General features: G+C 42.1%; 2 protein-coding genes across 25 annotated transcripts in view; one reads left to right on the top strand and one right to left on the bottom strand.

The window, feature by feature from the left end:
• Positions 1-4,114, top strand: part of IQCG (IQ motif containing G) — a 41,279-nt gene extending 37,165 nt beyond the window's left edge. The window contains exons 8-10 of the mRNA XM_032264235.1: positions 841-972; positions 2,157-2,258; positions 3,525-4,114. Coding sequence (XP_032120126.1) covers positions 841-972; positions 2,157-2,258; positions 3,525-3,653 — 363 coding nt within the window. The 3' untranslated portion in view covers positions 3,654-4,114. The remainder of the gene's footprint in view (positions 1-840; positions 973-2,156; positions 2,259-3,524) is intronic.
• The window catches only part of LRCH3 (leucine rich repeats and calponin homology domain containing 3), a 102,097-nt gene continuing 84,667 nt past the window's right edge, over positions 3,694-21,123 (bottom strand). For 15 of the 24 annotated variants that reach the window (XM_032264247.1, XM_032264255.1, XM_032264250.1 and 12 more), the window contains 2 exons: positions 17,985-18,062; positions 11,400-12,965 (listed from right to left, as the gene is read on the bottom strand). In XM_032264247.1, the coding sequence (XP_032120138.1) occupies positions 12,762-12,965; positions 17,985-18,062 (282 nt within the window). In that variant the 3' untranslated portion in view covers positions 11,400-12,761. Of the gene's footprint in view, positions 3,989-9,089; positions 9,828-11,399; positions 12,966-17,984; positions 18,063-21,123 lie in introns of those variants that run through there. The other 9 variants (XM_032264251.1, XM_032264257.1, XM_032264262.1 and 6 more) reach the window with 6 other exon arrangements.

Here is a 21,123-nt window from a genome sequence, read left to right as displayed (position 1 = left end):
TACCCAGGCTGGAGTGCAATGGCGAGATCTCGGCTCACCGCAACCTTCTGCCTCAGCCTCCTGAGTAGCTGGGATTACAGGCACGCGCCACCATGCCCAGCTAATGTTTTGTATTTTTAGTAGAGACGGGGTTTCACCATGTTGACCAGGATGGTCTCGATCTCTTGACCTCGTGATCCACCCGCCTCGGCCTCCCAAAGTGCTGGGATTACAGGCTTGAGCCACCGCGCCCGGCCTCCTTTCCATTTCTTAATATATGTTTCATTTTATTTTGCTACAGTAGTACATCCTTGAATAACTCTTTCAGAAAGACTGGGTTTAGTCTCTTTCCCTCACATTTGAATGCTGGGTTGGCTAGGTGTACAATCTTTGATTCACATTCATTTTCTTTTAAAATTTTGAAGACATTGTATCCTTCTTGACTAGGATTTAGTGCTGTCAACCAAAGAGATATCTGATGCTTTTCCTTACCTTCAGACTTTTTTTTACATACTTTTCTTTCCTCTTCATTGCAACTTCCCTTATCCAGACATCCAGATGACCCTCCTCCCCCTATTTTTAAATTGACTAACATACAAGTAAAATGTGTAAGTACTTAGTGTATAGTTTGATGAACGTTTATGTATACACATTCATCTAACTGCCACCCGGATACAGAGAACATTTACAGCATCCTAAATTCTCCCTCACCCCGCATTCCCAATCCAGATAAGTAACTACTGCTGTGACTTCTATCTATAGAAAGTTTTGCTTATTCTTGAAACTTATATAAGTGGAATCATATGGTATACAGTGTTTTGTGTCTGGTGAATGCCACGTTTTCATGTTCTTTCCAAATAGAAACTTGAGGAGAGGCTAGAGTTCTGGATGGAGAAATATGATAAGGACACAGAAATGAAACAGAGTGAACTAAATGCTCTCAAAGCTGCAAAGGCCAGTGACTTAGCACACCTTCAAGACCTCGCAAAGACGGTAAGGAAGTCATCAGAGCACTCACTGCATAGTGAGTAGTAACTAAGTTACAGTAGCTGGTATTGCTATTTTGGGTCAAAAGCGGAGGTGTGCTTATAAACCACCAGGATTCTTTTTAGATGCTGCTGCTGCTGATGGGGACAGAAGCAGTGGCTAACACTTATACAGTGCTTACTCTGTGCAAGGCGCTTTTCTAGTATTTTACATCTACAACTTATTTAACCCGCACAACCCCTTGAGGTAGATACTATTATTTCTACACTATGATCTCTGAAGACACTTTGTCAATGATGATTTCTAACAAGCTTGTGATTATGGTTTCATTATGGAATAAGCACAGATTTCCTGATTTTTTCTTTTTTTGAGACAGAGTCTTGCTCTGTTGCCAGGCTGGAGTGCAGTGGCGCAGTCTCGGCTCACTGAAACTTCTGCCTCCAAGTTCAAGCAATTCCCCCGCCTCAGCTGCCTGAGTAGCTGGGACTACAAGTGTGCGCCTCTACTGCTGGGTAGTTTTTTGTATTTTAGTAGAGATGGGATTTTACCACATTGGCCAGGATGGTCTCAGTCTTCTGACCTCATGATCCGCCTACCTCAGTCTCCCAAAGTGCTGGGATTACAAGTGTGAGCCACTGTGCCTGGCCAAATTTCCACCAGCCTGGGTCACATGGCAAAACCCCATCTCTACTAAAAATACAAAACTTAGCCAGGCATGGTGGCACACACCTGTAATTCCAGCTACTCAGGAGGCGAAGGCACAAGAATCACTTGAATCCAGGAGGAGGAAGTTGCAGTAAGCCAAGATTGTACCACTGCACTCCAGCCTGCGTGATAGAGTGAGGCTGTGTCTCAAAACAACAACAAACAGCTACTATTTGTATATGTACATTCTCCCAAAGTGTTTTAAAAATGCAATGTTATTTTGAGGTCATTAATCACACATGAATTCATATTTCATTTTTTATGAAACATAAAATTGAATTATTAAAACGGAAAAGTTTTGGGAACAATTATAAAGTTAGTATGTGAATATTTCCAATCTAGGTATCTACAAAATTTTTTTCTTTGGTTTATCTTTAGATTTGGCATATTTTATTTTGGAATTTTATATTAAAAGCACAGGGCTGACTGGGCTGCAGCTTAGCCAAGACAGTTCGGTAATAAATGATTAATGTCTATCCTTGCAGATAAGAGAGTATGAACAGGTCATCATTGAAGATCGTATAGAAAAGGAGAAGAGCAGGAAGAAGGCAGAACAGGATCTCTTGGAATTAAAGAGCGTCATAAAGGTAAAGAACCATCATCAGTATCTCACCATAGCCGGCCTAACACTGAGGAACACAAAAGCATTTCTCATTCATTATCAGACGCATCTTGGCTTACCAAGGAACTGGAGATCTGAGCAGCAGCATGGACTTCTGTCATTATTAGAATTTGCCAACACAGTCCATGGTGCAGGGAGACAGTTGTAAAGACGTGCCCCAGCTTTTCATCTGGGGAAAAAGAAGTGGTTAGCAGTGGAAGCAAAACCTAGGCCCAGAGACAAAATGTGAGAATACTATGTCTAACCAAAACCGGCTCTTGACAGAGTCTTTTTAATACGCTACTACTTCTGAAAATCCTGCTTATAAATCAGCCCCAACTATCTGCTGGGTTCTGATACAAGCTGCTTAGGTGGGAAGGGTAAGCAGCAGGTTAGAAAAAGAGGGTTTTTTTTTGGTTTTATATGAACTTGTATACATCAGTGATGATGAAACTGACAGGTCACAGATCACACGAAATACTTGTAAGCAAAAACTTAAAGCAGTATTAGCGGGGCGCAGTGGCTCATGCCTGTAATGTCCCAGCACTCTGGGAGGCTGGGGTGGGTGGATCACGAGGTCCAGAGATCAAGACCGGCCTGACAACATGGCGAAACCCCATCTCTACTAAAAAGAGAAAAACTTGCTAGGTGTGGTGGCACACGCCTGTAATCCCAGCTACTCGGGACGCTGAGGCAGGAGAATTGCTTGAACCCAGGAGGCGGCGACTGCAGTGAACTGAGATTGTGCCACTGCCTGGCAACAGAGCGAGACTCCGTCTCAAGAAAAAAAAAAAAAAGGAAATCTGACTTCTTTATACTGCTTTCCTTGAAGAAAGGCCAGGTTCCCCATACCTACCAGCTACTTGAACCAAAAAGAATGTTAGTTACCTGGGCCAAGGGCAAAGGCAAACACTCGGCCAAAAATGCACAGTTGATGCCACGTGCCTCCCAAAGTGCTGGGATTACAGGTGAGAGCCACCGTGCCTGGTGGAAGTCAGATTTCCAAGTATGTAGAAAAAGTAGGCCAAATCAGATTCCTTTTTCACTCCTTGAGAACTTCACTCGAGTTCATGGCTTACGCTCCAGGTCCTGCACAACAGGAGAGCATGGCTATAGTGATTACGTGCCCTGCCACTTCCATGTGCTGCATAGAGACCATTTTTCAGACACGTTACTTTACTAAACAATCCCTTTACGTGGACAGAACCAATGTTCACAACTTACGTTGTACTCACCCCCTTTCCTCCTCCAGATCCAGGCCTGGTGGCGAGGCACTATGATACGGAAGGAAATTGGTGGTTTCAGGATGCCTAAAGACAAAGTTGATAGCAAGGATTCAAAAGGAAAAGGCAAAGGCAAGGATAAGAGAGGCAAGAAGTGACCGTTATCTTCTGTCTTTTCCTCTGGCACTCTGGAGGTGGGAAGGGCGTGGAGAGAGTTAAGAACCGCCTCGTACCATCACAGGTGACTCATCTACAGGTTGTTTCCCATGGAGATGCTTCCAGGCGAAGCCTGCTGATTTCACTCTCTGATTTAGGATTATACCATTGACTTAGGGCTTTCTCATACCTTGCTGTAAAGAAATTTCTGGTAGTCCTGTGAAGATTCATTCTTCTTGCTCTTTCTCAGCAGAACCAAGCAGTTCTTTGTCCTAGTACCAGTGATGCATTAAAACTTCAGTAATTCCTGTAATGTCTGATTCTTTTACCCAATTGTCTGTAGTGAAAAAATTCTTATGAGCAAAAGTATTGAGTAGGAATTATAAAATGATGTTTATTAGCTGTCCAGCATAATACATACACAGTAAAGTTTTAATAAATGTTGGTTCCTGCCTGCCTTTTACATTTATCATCACGTTGGTGTTTTTATTGGGGTGAAAATGGCATGGAATACATGTCCAATTATGAGCTGCTTCCACAACTTTTCTGGGAAATAGGTAGGGATACAAATTATAAATACAAGCTAGAAATAGGATATTAGGGTATAAAACTTTACAAACTGTAAAGATGGGGACATAGGTTCTCTGGAAGGGTAGTCTGGAGATCTTTTTGACAAGTGAAACCCTCAGGCCAATACCTGCTTTGCTTACTCAATTCCCACCAGAATGGGTATTAAGATGAAAATAGACAAGGTGTGTGAAAATACCTAACCTGTGACTGTCACTCTCCCTCTTCTCCTAGAAAAAAAAATGAGCCCGCCACGTCATTCTTGCCTTGATGACAAAACAGAACATCTTGGGATGCTGAGGTTTCCCTAAAGCACAGCTGGTAATTTCTAAGAGAAACGCTGCCCGAACGTATCACATACATTTCATGAATTAAACTCTATCTAACTCACTCCAAATAAAGCAGTCTTTTTTTTTTTGAGATGGAGTTTCACTCTTGTTGCCCAGGCTGGAGTGCAATGGCACGACATCGGCTCACTGCAACCTCTGCCTCCCAGATTCAAGTGACTCTCCTGCCTCAGCCTCCCGAGTAGCTGGGATTACAGGCATGTGCCACTACGCCAGCTAGTTTTTATTTTTTGTAGAGACAGGATTTCTCCTTATTGGTCAGGCTGGTCTGGAACTCCCGACCTCAGATGATCCGCCCGCCTCGGCCTTCCGAAGTGCTGCGATTATAGGCGTGAGCCACCGTGCCCGGCCTAAAACACTGTCTTGATATCTGTACTTCCTTAAGAAAATCAATTTTAACTCAAAAGACTATCCATCCAGAAGCCCCCATTTCTACTGACATTCCTTCTGGAAATGACATGCCCTTTACCTGATGCACCTTTGCCAAAGGAACCATATTTCAGTTATGAACATTCTCCAATCAGCTTTTATTACGTCCCACTGAAGTGTTGGCTTTTATTTTAATGTCAACATATAAAGTGGCATACAGGCAATTTAAAATAACATACATGATATTGACATTTATACTTAGAACTTATGCAATATATTTACAGACATAGAAATACAGGACAATGTTTTACAAAATCTTTCACTAATTACATGTTTACAACATTTTCAGAAATAAAATGACATTTGCTGTAAACCACCTCACTGCGCTGTGTATATAGAAATGCTTCTAAATATCTATGTTTTCCTTCATTTCTATAACCATTTAAGAGCTTAGTTTCTACGAATTCATCAAACTCATCAGCATAGTCACACATCATCAGTCACTGCCGAGCTGTAGAAAGAAAGAAAGATCGCAAACTCCTTGATTAGCTGTATTTTAAATAGCTCTTAAGGAAGGTGGTCTCCTACTAAGATCTCCCTGCTCTGTGTTCCAGAGGAATACAAAGGCCCCTCTTCCCACGGTTGTTTCCACACCTGGTTATTACAAGAAAACACTGGGGTGCAAAGCATAGACTGTGAGTCTGAAATCCTGGAAACTGCTGACAGAAAACCTCTGTCAGTGGCAAGGGCTCTGCTGGGTGGACTGTCAGCCTGTTGACACTGTCAGTGCTGGGAAGGTCACTGCTTCAGGTCAGCGGAACGGTGGCCAGGTCATCTTCATCTTATGCTGGAGTCAAGCAAAGCTAAAGGTTAAACTGAATTGTGCTTTCCAATTTTTTTTTTTTTTTTTTTTTTTTTGAGACGGAGTTTTGCTCTTGTTACCCAGGCTGGAGTGCAATGGCGCGATCTCGGCTCACCGCAACCTCCGCCTCCTGGGTTCAGGCAATTCTCCTGCCCCAGCCTCCTGAGTCGCTGGGATTACAGGCACGCGCCACCATGCCCAGCTAATTTTTTGTATTTTTAGTAGAGACGGGGTTTCACCATGTTGACCAGGATGGTCTCGATCTCTTGACCTCGTGATCCACCCGCCTCGGCCTCCCAAAGTGCTGGGATTACAGGCTTGAGCCACCGCGCCCAGCCCCAATTTTTTTTTTTAAAAGGTACATACAAAATACTGAATACAAAAATTATCCCAACAAAAGCATCATGATTTGTTTTTACATCTTGATACAAAAGAAATTCATACCTCTGCAGAAGGTCTGACAGAACTTCAATGTATTTGATATTTTTCCTTCAATTATCAGCCAAAACTGCAGTTTTTCCTAACAATTCAAATACAAATCTGATTTACTTTGATAAAAATACATTAAGGTGGTTTCGTAATATGTGCAAAATTTGAAATAAGTTGAAATTTCCATTTATTCCTATGGGAAAATAAGTTGCAAATGTTGCAAGTACTGTATTATGCTCTGTAGTCTTGCTCTGTCACCCAGGCTGTAGTGCAGTGGCTCTATCTCGACTCACGGCATCCTCCACCGCCCGGGGTTCAAGCGATTCCCCTGCCTCAGCCTCCTGACTAGCTGGGACTACAGGCACGCCACCGCACCCGGCTAACATTTTTGTATTTTTAGTAGAAACGGGGGTTTTTCACCATGTTGGCCAGGATGGTCTCGATCTCCTGACCTTGTGATCCGCCCACCTCGGCCTCCCAAAGTGCTGGGATTACAGGTGTGAGCCACTGCGCCCAGCCTTTTTTTTGAGATAGAGTCTTGCTCTGTTACCCAGGCTGGAGTGCACTGGCATGATCTTGGCTCACTGCAACTTTCGCCTCCCAGGTTGAGGTGATTCTCGTGCCTCAGTTGCCCAAGAAGTCAGGATTATAGGTGCCTGCTACCATGCCCAGCTAATGTTTTAATTTTTAATAGAGATGGGATTTCACCATGTTGGCCAGGCTGGCTTGCATATGTTAAAAACAATCCTGTCCTTTCCTGAGTTTCATTTCATGTAATTTGGAGACTGTACTGAGGCTTACTGTTGACTAGTACAGTTTAAAAATACACATGGCTAAATTCTAAACAAGTTATATAAGGGTTGATGGGTCTGCTGGGAACTGTAAATACAATGGGGTCTGGCTGTAAGTGCTTAGACATTTTACTTTTGTTCTGTAAGATAGGGCATTGTGCGCAGATGTTTTATGTTATACAATTTATTTTTAGAGATGGGGCCTCACTCTGTTGCTCAGGCTGGAGTGCAGGGGTACAATCATGGCTCACTGTAGCCTTGACTTCCCAGGCTCAAGTGATCCTCCCACCCCAGCCTCCTGAGTAGTTGGGAGTACTGGCATGTGCCACCACACCTGGATTTTTTTTAATTTTTGGGAGACAGGGTTTTGCTATGTTGCCCAGGCTGCTCTCAAACTCCTGGGCTCAAGTGATCCTCCTGCTGAGCCTCGCAAAACGCTGGGATTATAGGCATGACCCACCAGGCCCAGCCTGTTATACAACTTTAAACCTGGTCAAAGTGGTAATGTTCTGATGAACTTGTTTCTCTGCAAGAACAAGGAAGAAAATATTACTTTGACCAGATACTCAACATGATTTGATCCAAAGCTACTTTTAGAAGGTACATTTACATGTTAAAAAGAGGGATAACATTATGCCCAAATGCATGCATTGGGAAAGAAAATCCAGAACAGAGCCGGGCGCGGTGGCTCAAGCCTGTAATCCCAGCACTTTGGGAGGCCGAGGCGGGTGGATCACGAGGTCAAGAGATCGAGACCATCCTGGTCAACACGGTGAAACCCCGTCTCTACTAAAAATACAAAACATTAGCTGGGCATGGTGGCGCGTGCCTGTAATCCCAGCTACTCAGGAGGCTGAGGCAGGAGAATTGCCTGAACCCGGGAGGCGGAGGTTGCGGTGAGCCGAGATCGCGCCATTGCACTCCAGCCTGGGTAACAAGAGCAAAACTCCTCCTTCAGCCTCCTAAAAAAAAAAAAAAAAAAGAAAATCCAGAACAGTTAACAACTACAGGGAAAAAAAAAAAAAAAAGATAACTAATATCTTCCACTTACTTTATTTACTGTTTTACAAAGGCAGTGAGCACCAAAAGATATCACCAACTAAATGGGGTCCAAATGTAGGGGAAGGAAAACCCAAGCAGGTGAAACTTGAAGGCCCCTGATGGTGTGTGTGAGCCCCGAGCCTTTTCCTCCACCCTAGTGGTAGAACCACATGGGGAGCGGGGGGAAAAGACAGGAAGCTGTTTTAAAGATGCCGTAAGTGCTTTAATTCAGCCACAGAAACTGGCGGTTCCCTGAAGGAAATATAGGAAACTTGCCTTTCCCAAGCTAGAAGTGTATGTGCTGTGAATACAATGTGTCTGCAGGACCGGGTGTCGAGCAGCAGCATGAGGAGGGCGGCAAGGGAGGCTGTGTGAGATCAATGCAGAGGACACAGAGCAGTGCACTCTCAGCTTAAGGATTTGGAACCCGTGTGAAAGGGCTTGTTTATACTGTCTACATCACAGGATGACATAGAACCACCCTCTGTGATGGACTGGAGGTGAAGGGAGGCCTAGAACACTGACCTAAAATACAACCTATCTGTTTCACTGTTTTACTATGCAAAATCTGGACCAGGCCCAGTAGCTCACTCCAGTAATCCCAGCACTTTGGGAGGCTGAGGCAGGAGGATCACTTGAGCCCAGGAGTTTCAGTCTAGCCTGGACAATACGGCAAGACCCCAACTCCTAAAAACAAAAACAAAAAAACTATGCAAAATCTAGGCCTTCGATATTATTTTTCTTTTGCCTTTGACAGAATAGTCTAACTCATTTGTCACATAGCTTTTCATTGTAAATGTGGCTAAAAAATGCAGTGAGGGAATTGCCTCCCTCCCCAAACATACAAATATCTAGCTTTGAACAGTGGTTTCCACTACATAAAAAACATGTGCAATGGGCTGGGCGTGGTGGCTCACACCTGTAATCCCAGCATTTTGGGAGGCAAAGGCGGGTGGATCACTTGAGGTCAGGAGTTGGAGAGCAGCCTGGTAAACATGGTGAAATCCCATCTCTACTAAAAATACAAAAAAATTAGGCAGGCGTGGTAGCACGTGCCTGTAGTCCCAGCTACTTGGAAGGCTGAGGCAAGAGAATCGCTTGAACCTGGGAGGCAGAGGTTGCAGTGAGCCTGGGTGACAGAGCAGGACTGCTTCTCAAAAAAAAAAAAGTACAGCGGTTATTGAAAATGCAGATTCCTAGGGCTTACCCCAGACCTACTGAATGTAACAAATACTCGAGGAGATTCTAATGAACAACGGAGTTTAGAAACCAGTAGACTAGCTGTCTTGAGAGCAGGTAAAAACAACAGCAGAGCACGCTTGTGCCTAACTCAGACAACGTGCTTTCTGGTATGTGAAATAAGCCTGCTCTCTCAGAAAGCACAGTCAGGTTAGGTGTTGGGTTTTCAGTAATGAGATAAGTTTCATTTACAAAGCCAACGGTGTCTTTGTAAAAAATTCAATGGAAATGGATATAACCTCCCCTAAAATGGAGAAATGAAGCAAAATATTCCTGTTAGGAATCATGGAAACAGTCCCTTCTGAGAACACATAAGAGCTCTGTTTAAGCAGACAGCTGGCAGCAGCAACCACGTTGTTCTGTTCCTTGTTTTGGCCAGGCCCGTGCCCAAGGTCCTGAGAATCCTTAAACAGCAGATAACTGGTGCTGCTGCTGCTTGGGTGGCGCAAGTTCCAGGAGAGCCTGGACCGTCGCTGCAACCTGGCTCAAACCTTTCTCTTCTAAAATGTGGAGAGGCAAACATAATTGCTCCTGAAATGGGACAACGTAACATAAAAACAAACAAAAGAGAAAATCAGATGAATATCACAGAACTGAAAGGAAAAAATAAATGATTCCCCCTTCATAATAATCAATTAAGATAGGAAAATGTAGTGCCTGGGAAACTGACTTCAGTATAAATAAGTTAGATAGAGATTGTGTCTGACACTCACTGTCACTTTATTAATACAGCTAAAAGTACATAGAGATCATTTTGAAAATTGAAAAATTGACAAGTGGCATCATTTATACATATGACAGAGGAAAAGCAGTAAAGTAGCATGAAAGCAACATCCTTTATCTCTGATAAATAAAAAGTCAATGCAGATCTATAAAATATGCAGGTGAAAAACAGAAAAACAATTCCATGCTACCAGATGGCTCAAGACTCAAAGACATTATATTTTAGGAGAAAGTACTTTGTAAATTCCCTACCACAGTAATGCAAGATAGTTTCAAGACATAACTCAACCTGCATGAGTTCTATACTATCTGCATTGCAATCTTGACTATGAAAACCAGGGTTCTCAGGCAGAGCAAGACACTCAGTGTATTCAGAGCTCTTGAGATTTAGATGTGTTTGAGAAACTTCCCTTATTTTGAATAATTCATGGAAGGCTCAGTCTGAATTAAAAATCTGAACTACAGAATTAAAAAGAAATTGTTATTTGAAAAGGTAAAGTATTTAATATCCTGGTATTTAATAGCCTGATTTATGGCAGAGAACTCCTATGTAGGCTTAGGCAGGAAAATCACTTCTCGGCCTTTTGGTTAAGATCAAGTGAAGCTTAGGCAGGAACATCTTGATTACCAACATGTGAAAACTGTTTACAATGTTTGCTTAAGGAAGTTACATACATTCAGCTTGTATGCATAATCTGTCTGGTTAAATCCTTTCTTGTGAGAGAAAAAGGCAAATCTTAAGAGCAGCATTTAGGACTGGCTTTCTGTTAAGATTAAATATTCAGAAAGAAAAGAGATTACTCTTACAAAGAACAGAATATAGAATTCTGACTCCACTAAAAAAAGATTATACATGTTTGTTAAAGAAGACAACCAGGTTTTTTTTGTTTTTTTTTTTTTGTTTTTTTTTTTTTTTTTTTTTTTTTGCTTTTCACTGACACTGTATTACTAGGAATTTTTTTTACAAAATCAGTTACAATAAAAAATATAACAAGTATTTATTTCTCAGGCAGTTATTGGTACTTGTGCTTCTTACTTTTTATTTAATACTTATTTTGATAAAATGAGGTAACAGTAATCTTAATCTTTTGATCAAATAAAACTATCAACTTTGTAGAAATACTACTGCAAGTCTAGATAAACTGTATTTAAAATGAACCTGTGGAGTGTTCTGCTCTCAGAGGAGACGTGCTTTCTCCAAGGCTGACTCCCTGAGCCCTTCCTCTCGTGGCGCCCTGGGATCTGGGCAGCCGGGTGGTTTACACTCAGAAGCCTATGCTTTCTAGGGCACGCTTACCTTCCAGTTGGGTTAGAGGGAGGGCTGTATGTTCTCAAGAGAATGTTCAATTATAACTCCTAACCCACATGAGAGCCTAGGTGGTTTTAACAAGTGTTTTCTTTAAAGGGATAAAACTCTACAAAACTTTGAGAATGATTTCTGACTCAGAGACATCTTAAAAACAAAACCATCCCAACTCCCCAAACTCTGAAAGGCACTATTAATACAGAAAACTGAAGCTTTCATCATCACAGTGTTTAGCGTTTCAGCATTAACAGTGAACAGTCTTTTAACCTGTTAAAATAGCTGTGCCATTTAATACGGAAGAAAACCAAACCAGTAAGACCCCCAGGCTGAATTCTACAACAGGATCTTGTGTTCCTCACAATCTCTCTTCACACTTGAGTTCAGCCTTTATCCCAATCTTGTTAACAGACTTCAGAAGGTTCCTGAATGTTCAGAAACACCATTTATGAAACTAGAGTCTAACTGCAATTATAAGTAGTTTCAAGCATTAATGTCTAGCAGCTCAATACTAAGCATTCTGAAAGAGCTAGACAGTATTCAGTGCTTGAGTACAGAACACACTGCTGCCTAGTACTTCACCTGCTGTTTCACTATTAAGATGGTTTGAATATATTAGAAATTACACAAATTCCGATTTTAAACAGAATCCTGGGAGTGAATCTCAATTACGCATGACAAACAGTAAATCTTGGACAGGTACCCGGCCTGAAAGGTCAGCTCCAGCCCATCTGCTTGCTGTGCACCACTTAAAATGTATACACTGGGCTCAGAATAACAGTCTAGAGAATCTACATGATCTTTAAACTGAACATTGTGACCAAACTAAAATTATTAAGATTAAATGGCCAATACCTTCCAAATGTCCAGACCACAAGTGCTTAGATGGACTTGTGCCTATCGATAAAGTGAGAATTCAGGATTTCAGGACACGGTTCAAAGTAAAAATCTAAGTGACCGGGTACTGCCAAAATCAGAAAAGGCACGATGATTTTCCTTATGAGCAGCTGCTGAAAATGTTCAGTAACTCCACAATTTCAACACTTATGGTGAGGAATGGAAAAATGGTCAGATGGGAGTCGTATTGTGTGACTTGGAAATAAAGTTCTACATATTATATTTGAAGTACAAGTTCAGAATTTTATTAGTAAAAATGCTTCGGCATTTATGGTAAGAGAAACAAGGCCACAGTCCAGGAGAATGGATGGATGACCAGGAGAAAAAATGCTGGTCTTTTACTCTTTGTTAGCAATCATAAATGTTTACCAACGTGATGGGCTGCTCATCTGCACATATAAGGAAAGGATTTATCTCCTTTATTGGTTAGCTCTTTGAGGCCGGTGGGGAGAAAAAGCACCTATGTAAATAATTTTGAATGAGAAATAAACCTCCTTTATCAAGCACAGCAATGAGGTGGAAAGTCACTGGAGTGCAATCTTTCAGCTAGAGGGGAAGAGCCGGTAATAAAGGATACAGAAAGTTAACATTACAGTACAGTAAAATGCCACAAAACCCAGAAGTTGGATAGACAGACAGACAAAACTGGATTCTTCTGAGTGTGCCCCAAGAGAAAGTAGTGTTTCAACAGTTCTTTTAACGCTGAGGTTTAGCTGAAGGATGTCGGAAGGGGAACAAAGATTGTCCTGTCCAAAGTGTGAGCAGGAAAGGAAAACAGAAAAACAAAGTCAGTGGATCAGAAATGCAGATTTGAGTACAGAATTCAATATGATCATCTCAGTCATATTCACACATACACATCCTGTAACATTTTTACTAAGAGGAATAAAAATAAAATGCTGAAAACCCAAACTACAAAGAATCTTCTATGTGCTAAGCTTGATCTTACTACCAAATAGCGAAATAAACCTGCTGGTGACTAGTATGAACATTCAGAACACAATACACAGAAGTGGATGTCGGTTTAGGGTCGTGTGAGGCCTGAAAGTAGTGAGGTGTGTATGAAGCAACCTCTTTCCTGACTCATTCTTCTCTAATAACAACAAAAAAAAAAGGAGGTCAGAAAGCAAGGACAAAAACTGGGGCAGACTGAGGAGAAGGCATTTTCGGGAATGCCAGGTACATCAAAAAGGTTCAAAGGCTGAGGAAAGCCTTATGATCAGGGGGAAATTTACCACCTAGAAGCCAAATGCACTGAATGATTTGGCATTCCTCTAAAAATCAGGAGGCAGAGATGGCAGTGAGCTGGGAGAGCACCACTGCACTCCAGCCTGGTGGAGACGGGGGTGAGCTGAGACAGCACCACTGCACTCCAGCCTGGGTGATGCAGCGAGATTCTGTCTCAAAAAAAATTTAAAAAGAAAAGCAAAAAGGTTTATTCTAAAAGATGATGAGCCTTAATAAAACAATATAACATAAAAATGAAAAACTTGCTTTGAATTTATTCATAGGAATCAAAAAGGTCTTTGCTAACTACCACTTTATGTAAATTTTCATTCTTTTTGTTTTTTAATCTTCACCAAGTCCAGATCATGAATAAGTTCAAAATGAATGTAGAGCTGTTAGCGGCCTCAGAGATCATCCCCCATTTCACAGATTGCAAAATTAACTAAATAAATACAAACATTACTGGACTTGACAACAGGAAGACATTCTTTAACACGTAATGTATGACAACTCTGGGACAAAAGATACTGGGTGCAGATATAAGCTTTTAGTCACCCATTACAGTTTTTTTGAATGTAGCATATTTAATAAAAGCATAAAAATAAATAACCATACGTCCAATGTCATCAGAGGTTTTTAAATTGCCTTGTTCTTTAGTATTTCATTCATAGTTTAACTTGTATAACAAAGGTATACACAGAAGGGAAATTATTTGCCTTTATATATCCTATTTGGGTATAGAATTTGACGAAAATATTTATAATACTGTTTTCTGTTTTACATTTTCAAAAGTGATCATGATTACATTCTCAACTTTCTTTTCAAGTCATACAGAGCCAAGTGGGGATGTTTAGGTAAAGGCCAGAGTGACCAGAAGTACAGGAGAAAAAGGAAGAAGGGGAGGTAGAATTTTCCTCTCCTCCTTTGGCAGAAGGACCTGAGAATGCTAGTTTGAACCTACAAGTCTGTGCGTTTATTCATTTTCCTTCACTTTGTCCTAGACAAATGATTAATTTTTCAGCAGAAGTAGCAGCATATTAGGAACCCATCTAAAACTGGTAGTGGTTGTGGTGGTAGGGACTTGGGTGGAAGGCAGAAGGGGAGAAGGAAGAGGCAGCCTACAAGGAATGTCCATTTCCTCTTTTGTGGTGAGGGAGAGGGAGGAAGGGTGTGTAAGAACCTCAATCTAACCACTCTGGAAAAAGACCTTGTCTTTTAAAACTGGTTTTTTTTTCTCTGTACTCGCCTTCCAACAGCACAGCTCTGGTAGCAACAGGGGCAGGCTGGCCCATAATAAACATCGTCAACCACTGCATGGCAAATACCGACTTAAATGTGTATTTTAAGGCACACTCTTTTGTATTTTGTTGACTGATGGCGGGAACATACTGAAAGAATTCCAACGTAGGGACTTTAAATCTCAGAAACAGAGGATACTTCTGAAAGCCCAGTGGACAGGTATAATGACTGTAATTGCTGGTAAACAGTACTTCTAACAGGTTTTGACATAGGCTAAGTCACCATGACTTGAGTAGGGCCATTTTCAGCACTCTCCTATCGATTTTGTGGTTTCCATTCTCCACACCAACCCATGCCACAGTCTCTTTGTTTAAAGACAGTGTGGTAGGGAACCAGAGCAGAAACTGGAGGTTTGTGTAAGCGGGAACTTCTTCAGGAAGCAGAAAGGTCGAACTGAACACTAATGGGCACGTAAGACTGTTATAAGATACTTGTTTAAAAGAATGTACGTTATTTCATTAGAAACCATATTAAGTGCTCTCTTAAAATAGTTAAAAAGGTTTGTTCTAAGGCTGGAGGCAGCGGCTCACGCCTGTAATCCCAGCACTTTGCAAGGCCAAGGTGGGTGGATCACCTGAGTTCAGGAGCTTGAGACCAGCCTAGCCAACATGGTGAAACCTAAAAATGCAAAAAAAAATTAGCCGGGAGTGGTGGTAGACACCTGTAATCCCAGCTACTTGGGAGGCTGAGGCGGGAGAATCGTTTGACCCCAGGAGGTAGAGATTGCAGTGAGCTGAGATCGCGCCACTGCACTCCAGCCTGGGTGACAGAGAGAGACTCCGTCTCAAAAAAAAACAAAAGCAAAGCAGAAAGGATTTGTTCTGAAAGGTGATGAGCCTTTATAAAACAATATAACATAAAAATTAAAAATTTGCTTTGAATTTGTCCATAGGAATCAAAAAGGTCTTTACTAACTACCACTTTATGTAAATTTCCTTTTTTTCTTTTTTGAGATTGAGTCTCACTGCCACCAGGTGGGAGTGCAGTGCAGTGGCGCAATCCTGGCTCACTGCAACCTCTGCCTCAGAGGTTCAAGTGATTCTTCTGCCTCAGCCTCTTGAGTAGCTGGGATTACAGGTGTGTGCTACCACACCCAGCTAATTTTTGTATTTTTAGTAAAGACAGTGTTTCACAATTTTGGCCAGGCTAGTCTCGATCTCTAGACCTCGTGATCCACGTACCCTGGCCTTCCAAAATGTTGAGATTACAGGTGTGAATTACTACGCCTGGCCAAATTTCCATTCTTTTAAAACTCAGGTTTAAAAAAAAGAAAAAACATCAAAAGAAAAAAGTAAAAAATAAATAGAATGATGATCTACCTTCCTAGAGAAAACAATCCTGAAAATCCTGCTGGCTAACACAGATGCTCTACGGAGGTGGGCACGCTCTCTTTCACTTTGTAACACGTGAAAGAGCTGAAAGACAAGGTCATTCTTTTGACAAGTGATGCTGTGACCTTTTAAACTCCTGGTTAGTTAGAAAGAGGAATGGTGGCCGGGCGCAGTGGCTCAAGCCTGTAATCCCAGCACTTTGGGAGGCGGAGGCGGGTGGATCATGAGGTCAAGAGATCGAGACCATCCTGGTCAACATGGTGAAACCCCGTCTCTACTAAAAATACAAAAAACATTTGCTGGGCATGGTGGCGCGTGCCTGTAATCCCAGCTACTCGGGAGGCTGAGGCAGGAGAACTGCCTGAACCCAGGAGGCGGAGGTTGCGGTGAGCCGAGATCACGCCATTGCACTCCAGCCTGGGTAACATGAGTGAAACTCCGTCTCAAAAAAAATAAAAAGAAAGAGGAATGGTGAACTGGGTAAACAGAGTCAGAGTCACTGTCATGAAAGCTACAGGAACAGAAGCTTAACTCAGAGAAATTGTGGAGTTGCTAATGAGCCCAGGGACCAATCCTGAGTTACTGACAGCTCTTTAAGAAGGTGACAGAAAAGTCATGTTTTTCTCCTTGCAGGCTAGACAAATATGTTACAAGACTTGTAATGGCTGTGGTTAATGAAAAAGTATCAGAGACACCAACTTGTTAATTTCTTTAAATCTGACTACATACCACATAACATTCCTTAATAGTATAATGCTTAGTTGGTTTCATTGCTTTTTAAGAGGGTTATTGAATAAGAGTATATCAAGTTCATTTCCCCAATCACATCTATAAATAAACTTATTTGTAATATTAAAGGGCAATAAAGTAATAACTGAGCTGCAGGCAATGAGTCCTCGTAGCAGGACAACAGCATGCCAGACTCCAAAGAATGGGAGCTTAGTGGAAAACCTGATGAAATCTGAATAAAGTCTGTAATTCAGTTAATCATATTGTTCTAGTGTGACTTAGTTTCAATAACTGTCCTATGTTTGTATTAGACATTAGTTAACATTAAAGAAGTTGAATGAGGTATATAAAGAAACTCGGCCGGGCGCGGTGGCTCAAGCCTGTAATCCCAGCACTTTGGGAGGCCGAGGCGGGTGGATCACGAGGTCAAGAGATCGAGACCATCCTGGTCAACATGGTGAAACCCCGTCTCCACTAAAAATACAAAAAACATTTGCTGGGCATGGTGGTGCGTGTCTGTAATCGCAGCTACTCAGGAGGTTGAGGCAGGAGAATTGCCTGAACCCAGGAGACGGAGGTTGCGGTGAGCCGAGATCACGCCATTGCACTCCAGCCTGGGTAACAAGAGTGAAACTCCGTCTCAAAAAAAAAAAAAAAAAAAAAAAAAAAGAAACTCTATGCTAGTTTTTAAACATTTCTGGAAGTCTAAAATTATTTCAAAATTAACATTTTAAAAAGTATTAAACCAAGTGTTAAAACACTGAAGCAAAAAAATAAAAAATAAATGAAAAAAGAAAAATATAATAAAAATAATAAAAAAATAAAACACTGAAGCCAACTGCAGCATTCTCAATCTGAGATATACTTAGTTTTTGAAGGATATATTTAGTTGTGTATATAATTATATACAAGCCAAATAGCAAGTGGGGAAATTTAGGAAAACAGAACAATTATTTTAGATTACTTATAATTATTTAAATTTATACATTTATAATTTCTTCATGTGGTCCTTGGAAATAAAACTGTTCAAAAGTATATTGACTCTTGTAACACAAAATCATTTTAGTTATGATCAACTTAACTCAAAGCTAGTCCTATAAGATTTTAGAGATTTGCATTTCTAAAATTTTAGGACACCCAAGTCTATTCAGGCAACATATAAAATGAAAAATGTATTACCTGAGGTACACCAATTTTTCTACAAGCTTCTAGGAAATTCTCCACATTTCGCCTGCATTTCGCCATTGTTAATTTAGGCTGAAATGAGGAAAAAAAATGTGTTACTAGATAAGTTTTGTTTTTAGGACAGGGTCTTGCTCTGTCACCCAGGCTGGCGTGCAGTGGTGCGAGCTTGGGTCCCTGTATCCTTGACTTCCCAGGCTCAGGTGACCCTCCCACCTTAGCCTCCTGAGTACCTGGGACTATAGTTGCGTGCCATCACACCTGGGTTAACTTGTAGAGACAGGGTTTCACCACGTTGCCCAGGCTGGTCCTGAATTCCTGAGTTCAAGCAATCTGCCTGACTCAGTCTCCCAAAGTGCTGGGATTAGAGGACTGAGCTGCTGTGCCTAGCCTACTAGCAACGTTTAAAAATATTTCCGGCCGGGCGCGGTGGCTCAAGCCTGTAATCCCAGCACTTTGGGAGGCCGAGGCGGGTGGATCACGAGGTCAAGAGATCGAGACCATCCTGGTCAACATGGTGAAACCCCATCTCTACTAAAAATACAAAAAATTAGCTGGGCATGGTGGTGCGTGCCTGTAATCCCAGCTACTCAGGAGGCTGAGACAGGAGAATTGCCTGAACCCAGGAGGCGGAGGTTGCGGTGAGCCGAGATCGCGCCATTGGACTCCAGCCTGGGTAACATGAGTGAAACTCCGTCTCACAAAAACAAAAACAAAAACAAAAACAAAAACAAAAACAAAAACAAAACAAAACAAAAAAGTATTTCCAAACTTTAAAAATACTCTTGCCAATCGCTTCATGACTCTCAATGCTGTAGACCAGAGGGTCAGCAAACTTTTTCTTAAAGGATCAAATAATAAATGTTAGTCTTGAGGGCCATAAGAACTGTTGCAATGCTGGGCGCGATGGCTCACGCCTGTAATCCCAGCACTTTGGGAGGCCAAGGCGGGCATATCACCTGCGGTCAGGAGTTTGAGAACAGCCTGACCAACAAGGAGAAACCCTGTCTCTACTAGTAACACAAAAATTAGCCAGATGTGGTGGCACATGCCTGTAATCCCAGCTACTCGGCAGGGTGAGGCATGAGAATCACTTGAACCCAGGAGGCAGGAATTGCGGTGATATGAGATTGTGCCTTTGCACTTCAGCCTGGGCAACAAGAGTGAAACTCTGTCTCAGAAACAAACAAACAGAACTCTTGCAACTACTCAATTCTACTAAGAGCTTGAAAGCAACTATAGACAATATGCAAACAAAAAAGTGTGGTTGGGTTCCAATGAAACTTTTTTACAATAAGTGCTGGCCTGTGGGCAGTAGTTTGTCACCCCCAACTTGAGACAATGGCTTTGATGTTGTAAGGCAAGTACAAAGTAGAAAAATTCTGAAAGAACAGTTGAAAAACAATTTTTTCCCATTTTAAAACAATAAAACACTAAAGCAGCAGCCCTCAACCTTTTTGGGACCAGGGACTGGTTTCATGGAAGACAATTTTTCCATGGACCAAGGGTGGGGTCAGGGAAATGGTTTCAGGATGATTCAAGCACATTACATTTATTGTGCACTTCATTTGGAGTTTAGTGGCGTGATCTTGGCTCACTGCAACCTCTGCCTCCTGGGTTCAAGCAATTCTTCTGCCTCAGCCTCCTGAGTAGCTGGGACTACCGGCACACATCACCACACCCGGTTAATTTTTGTATTTTTAGTAGAAACAGGGTTTCACCATATTGGACAGGCTGGTTTCAAACTCCTGACCTTGTGATCCACCTGCCTCAGCCTCCCAAAGTGCTGCTGGGATTACAGGCGTGAGCCCATGCCTGGCTTCTATTATTATTACGTTGTAAAATGCAATGAAATAATCATACATAATGAAATCTACCATAATGCAGAATCGATGGGAGCCCTGAGCTTCTCTATCTGCAACTAGACAGTCCCATCTGGGGGTGATGGGAGACAGTGACAGATCATCAGCCATTAGATTCTCATAAGGAGCACGTGACCTAGATCCCTCCTTGCATGCACAGTTCACAACAGGGTTCATGCTCTTCTAAGAATTTAATGCTGCTGCTCATCTGACAGGAGGCAGAGCTCAGGTAGTGATGTGAGTGATGGGGAGCAGCTGTAAACGCAGATGAAACTTTGCTCACCGGCCCGCTGCTCACCTCCTGCTGTGCGGCCCGGTTCCTAACAGGCCACAGACTGGTACCCATTTGTGGCCTAGGGGTTGGGGACCCCTGCACTAAAGAAAACTTGGAGGAACAGCCAAAAAAATTAATTACCCACAGTTCATTATTTAAATATAACTACAACACTTGGTTCATTTCCTTTCAGTCTTTCTTTCTTTTTTAGGGTCGGGGTCTCACTCTGTTGCCCAGGTTGTTGTGCAGTGGCAGGACTGTGGCTCACTGCAGCACCAAAATCCTGGCCCAAGCGATCCTCCCATCACAGTTTCCTAAGTAGTAGGTGCACACTTAATTTTTAAAGTTTTTTTGCAGAGATGGGCTCTCACTGTATTTCCCAGGCTGGTCTTCACCTCCTGGCTGCAAGTGATCCTCCCTCCTGTCTCCTCAGCTTCAACTTAATCCCACGGGGAGCTCACAAGTGTGAACTGCATGACAATCCCTCCTTAAGGGAGGAGGACAAACCCCATGCTTGTCAGTCACTGGCTAAAGGCTAGCGGGAAGAGCAAGGTGGCCTAGGACAGTTCCCTGAAATACCTTGGGGGAAAAGAATATGACATCTGTAAGCTTTGGATGGTGTAGTTAAAATACACATACAAATATAGATACATAAGGCAAGTACAGCAAAATGCAAGAAATGTCAGATCTAGGTATAGATTTTAATAGTGTTCACTGTATGATTCTTTCAACTATTCTAAAGGTTGAAATTTTTTCATAATAAAAATGTGAAGAAAGGCCGGACGTGGTGGCTCACGCCTGTAATCCCAGCACTTTGGGAGGCCAAGGCGGGCAGATCACAAGGTCAAGAGATCGAGACCATCCTGGCCAACACGGTGAAACCCCGTCTCTACCAAAAATACAAAATTAGCCGGGCATGGTGGAGTACGCCTGTAGTCCCAGCCACTCAGGGGGCTGAGGCAGAAGAATTGCTTGAACCAGGGAGGCAGAGGTTGCAGTG

The sequence above is a fragment of the Sapajus apella genome, unplaced genomic scaffold (assembly GCF_009761245.1).
Source record: "Sapajus apella isolate SASKATOON/1434 unplaced genomic scaffold, GSC_monkey_1.0 scaffold143, whole genome shotgun sequence".
Classification (NCBI taxonomy): domain Eukaryota; kingdom Metazoa; phylum Chordata; class Mammalia; order Primates; family Cebidae; genus Sapajus; species Sapajus apella.
The sequence above is the reverse complement of the archived record's forward strand: the minus strand, read 5'-3'. Positions and strand labels throughout refer to the sequence as shown.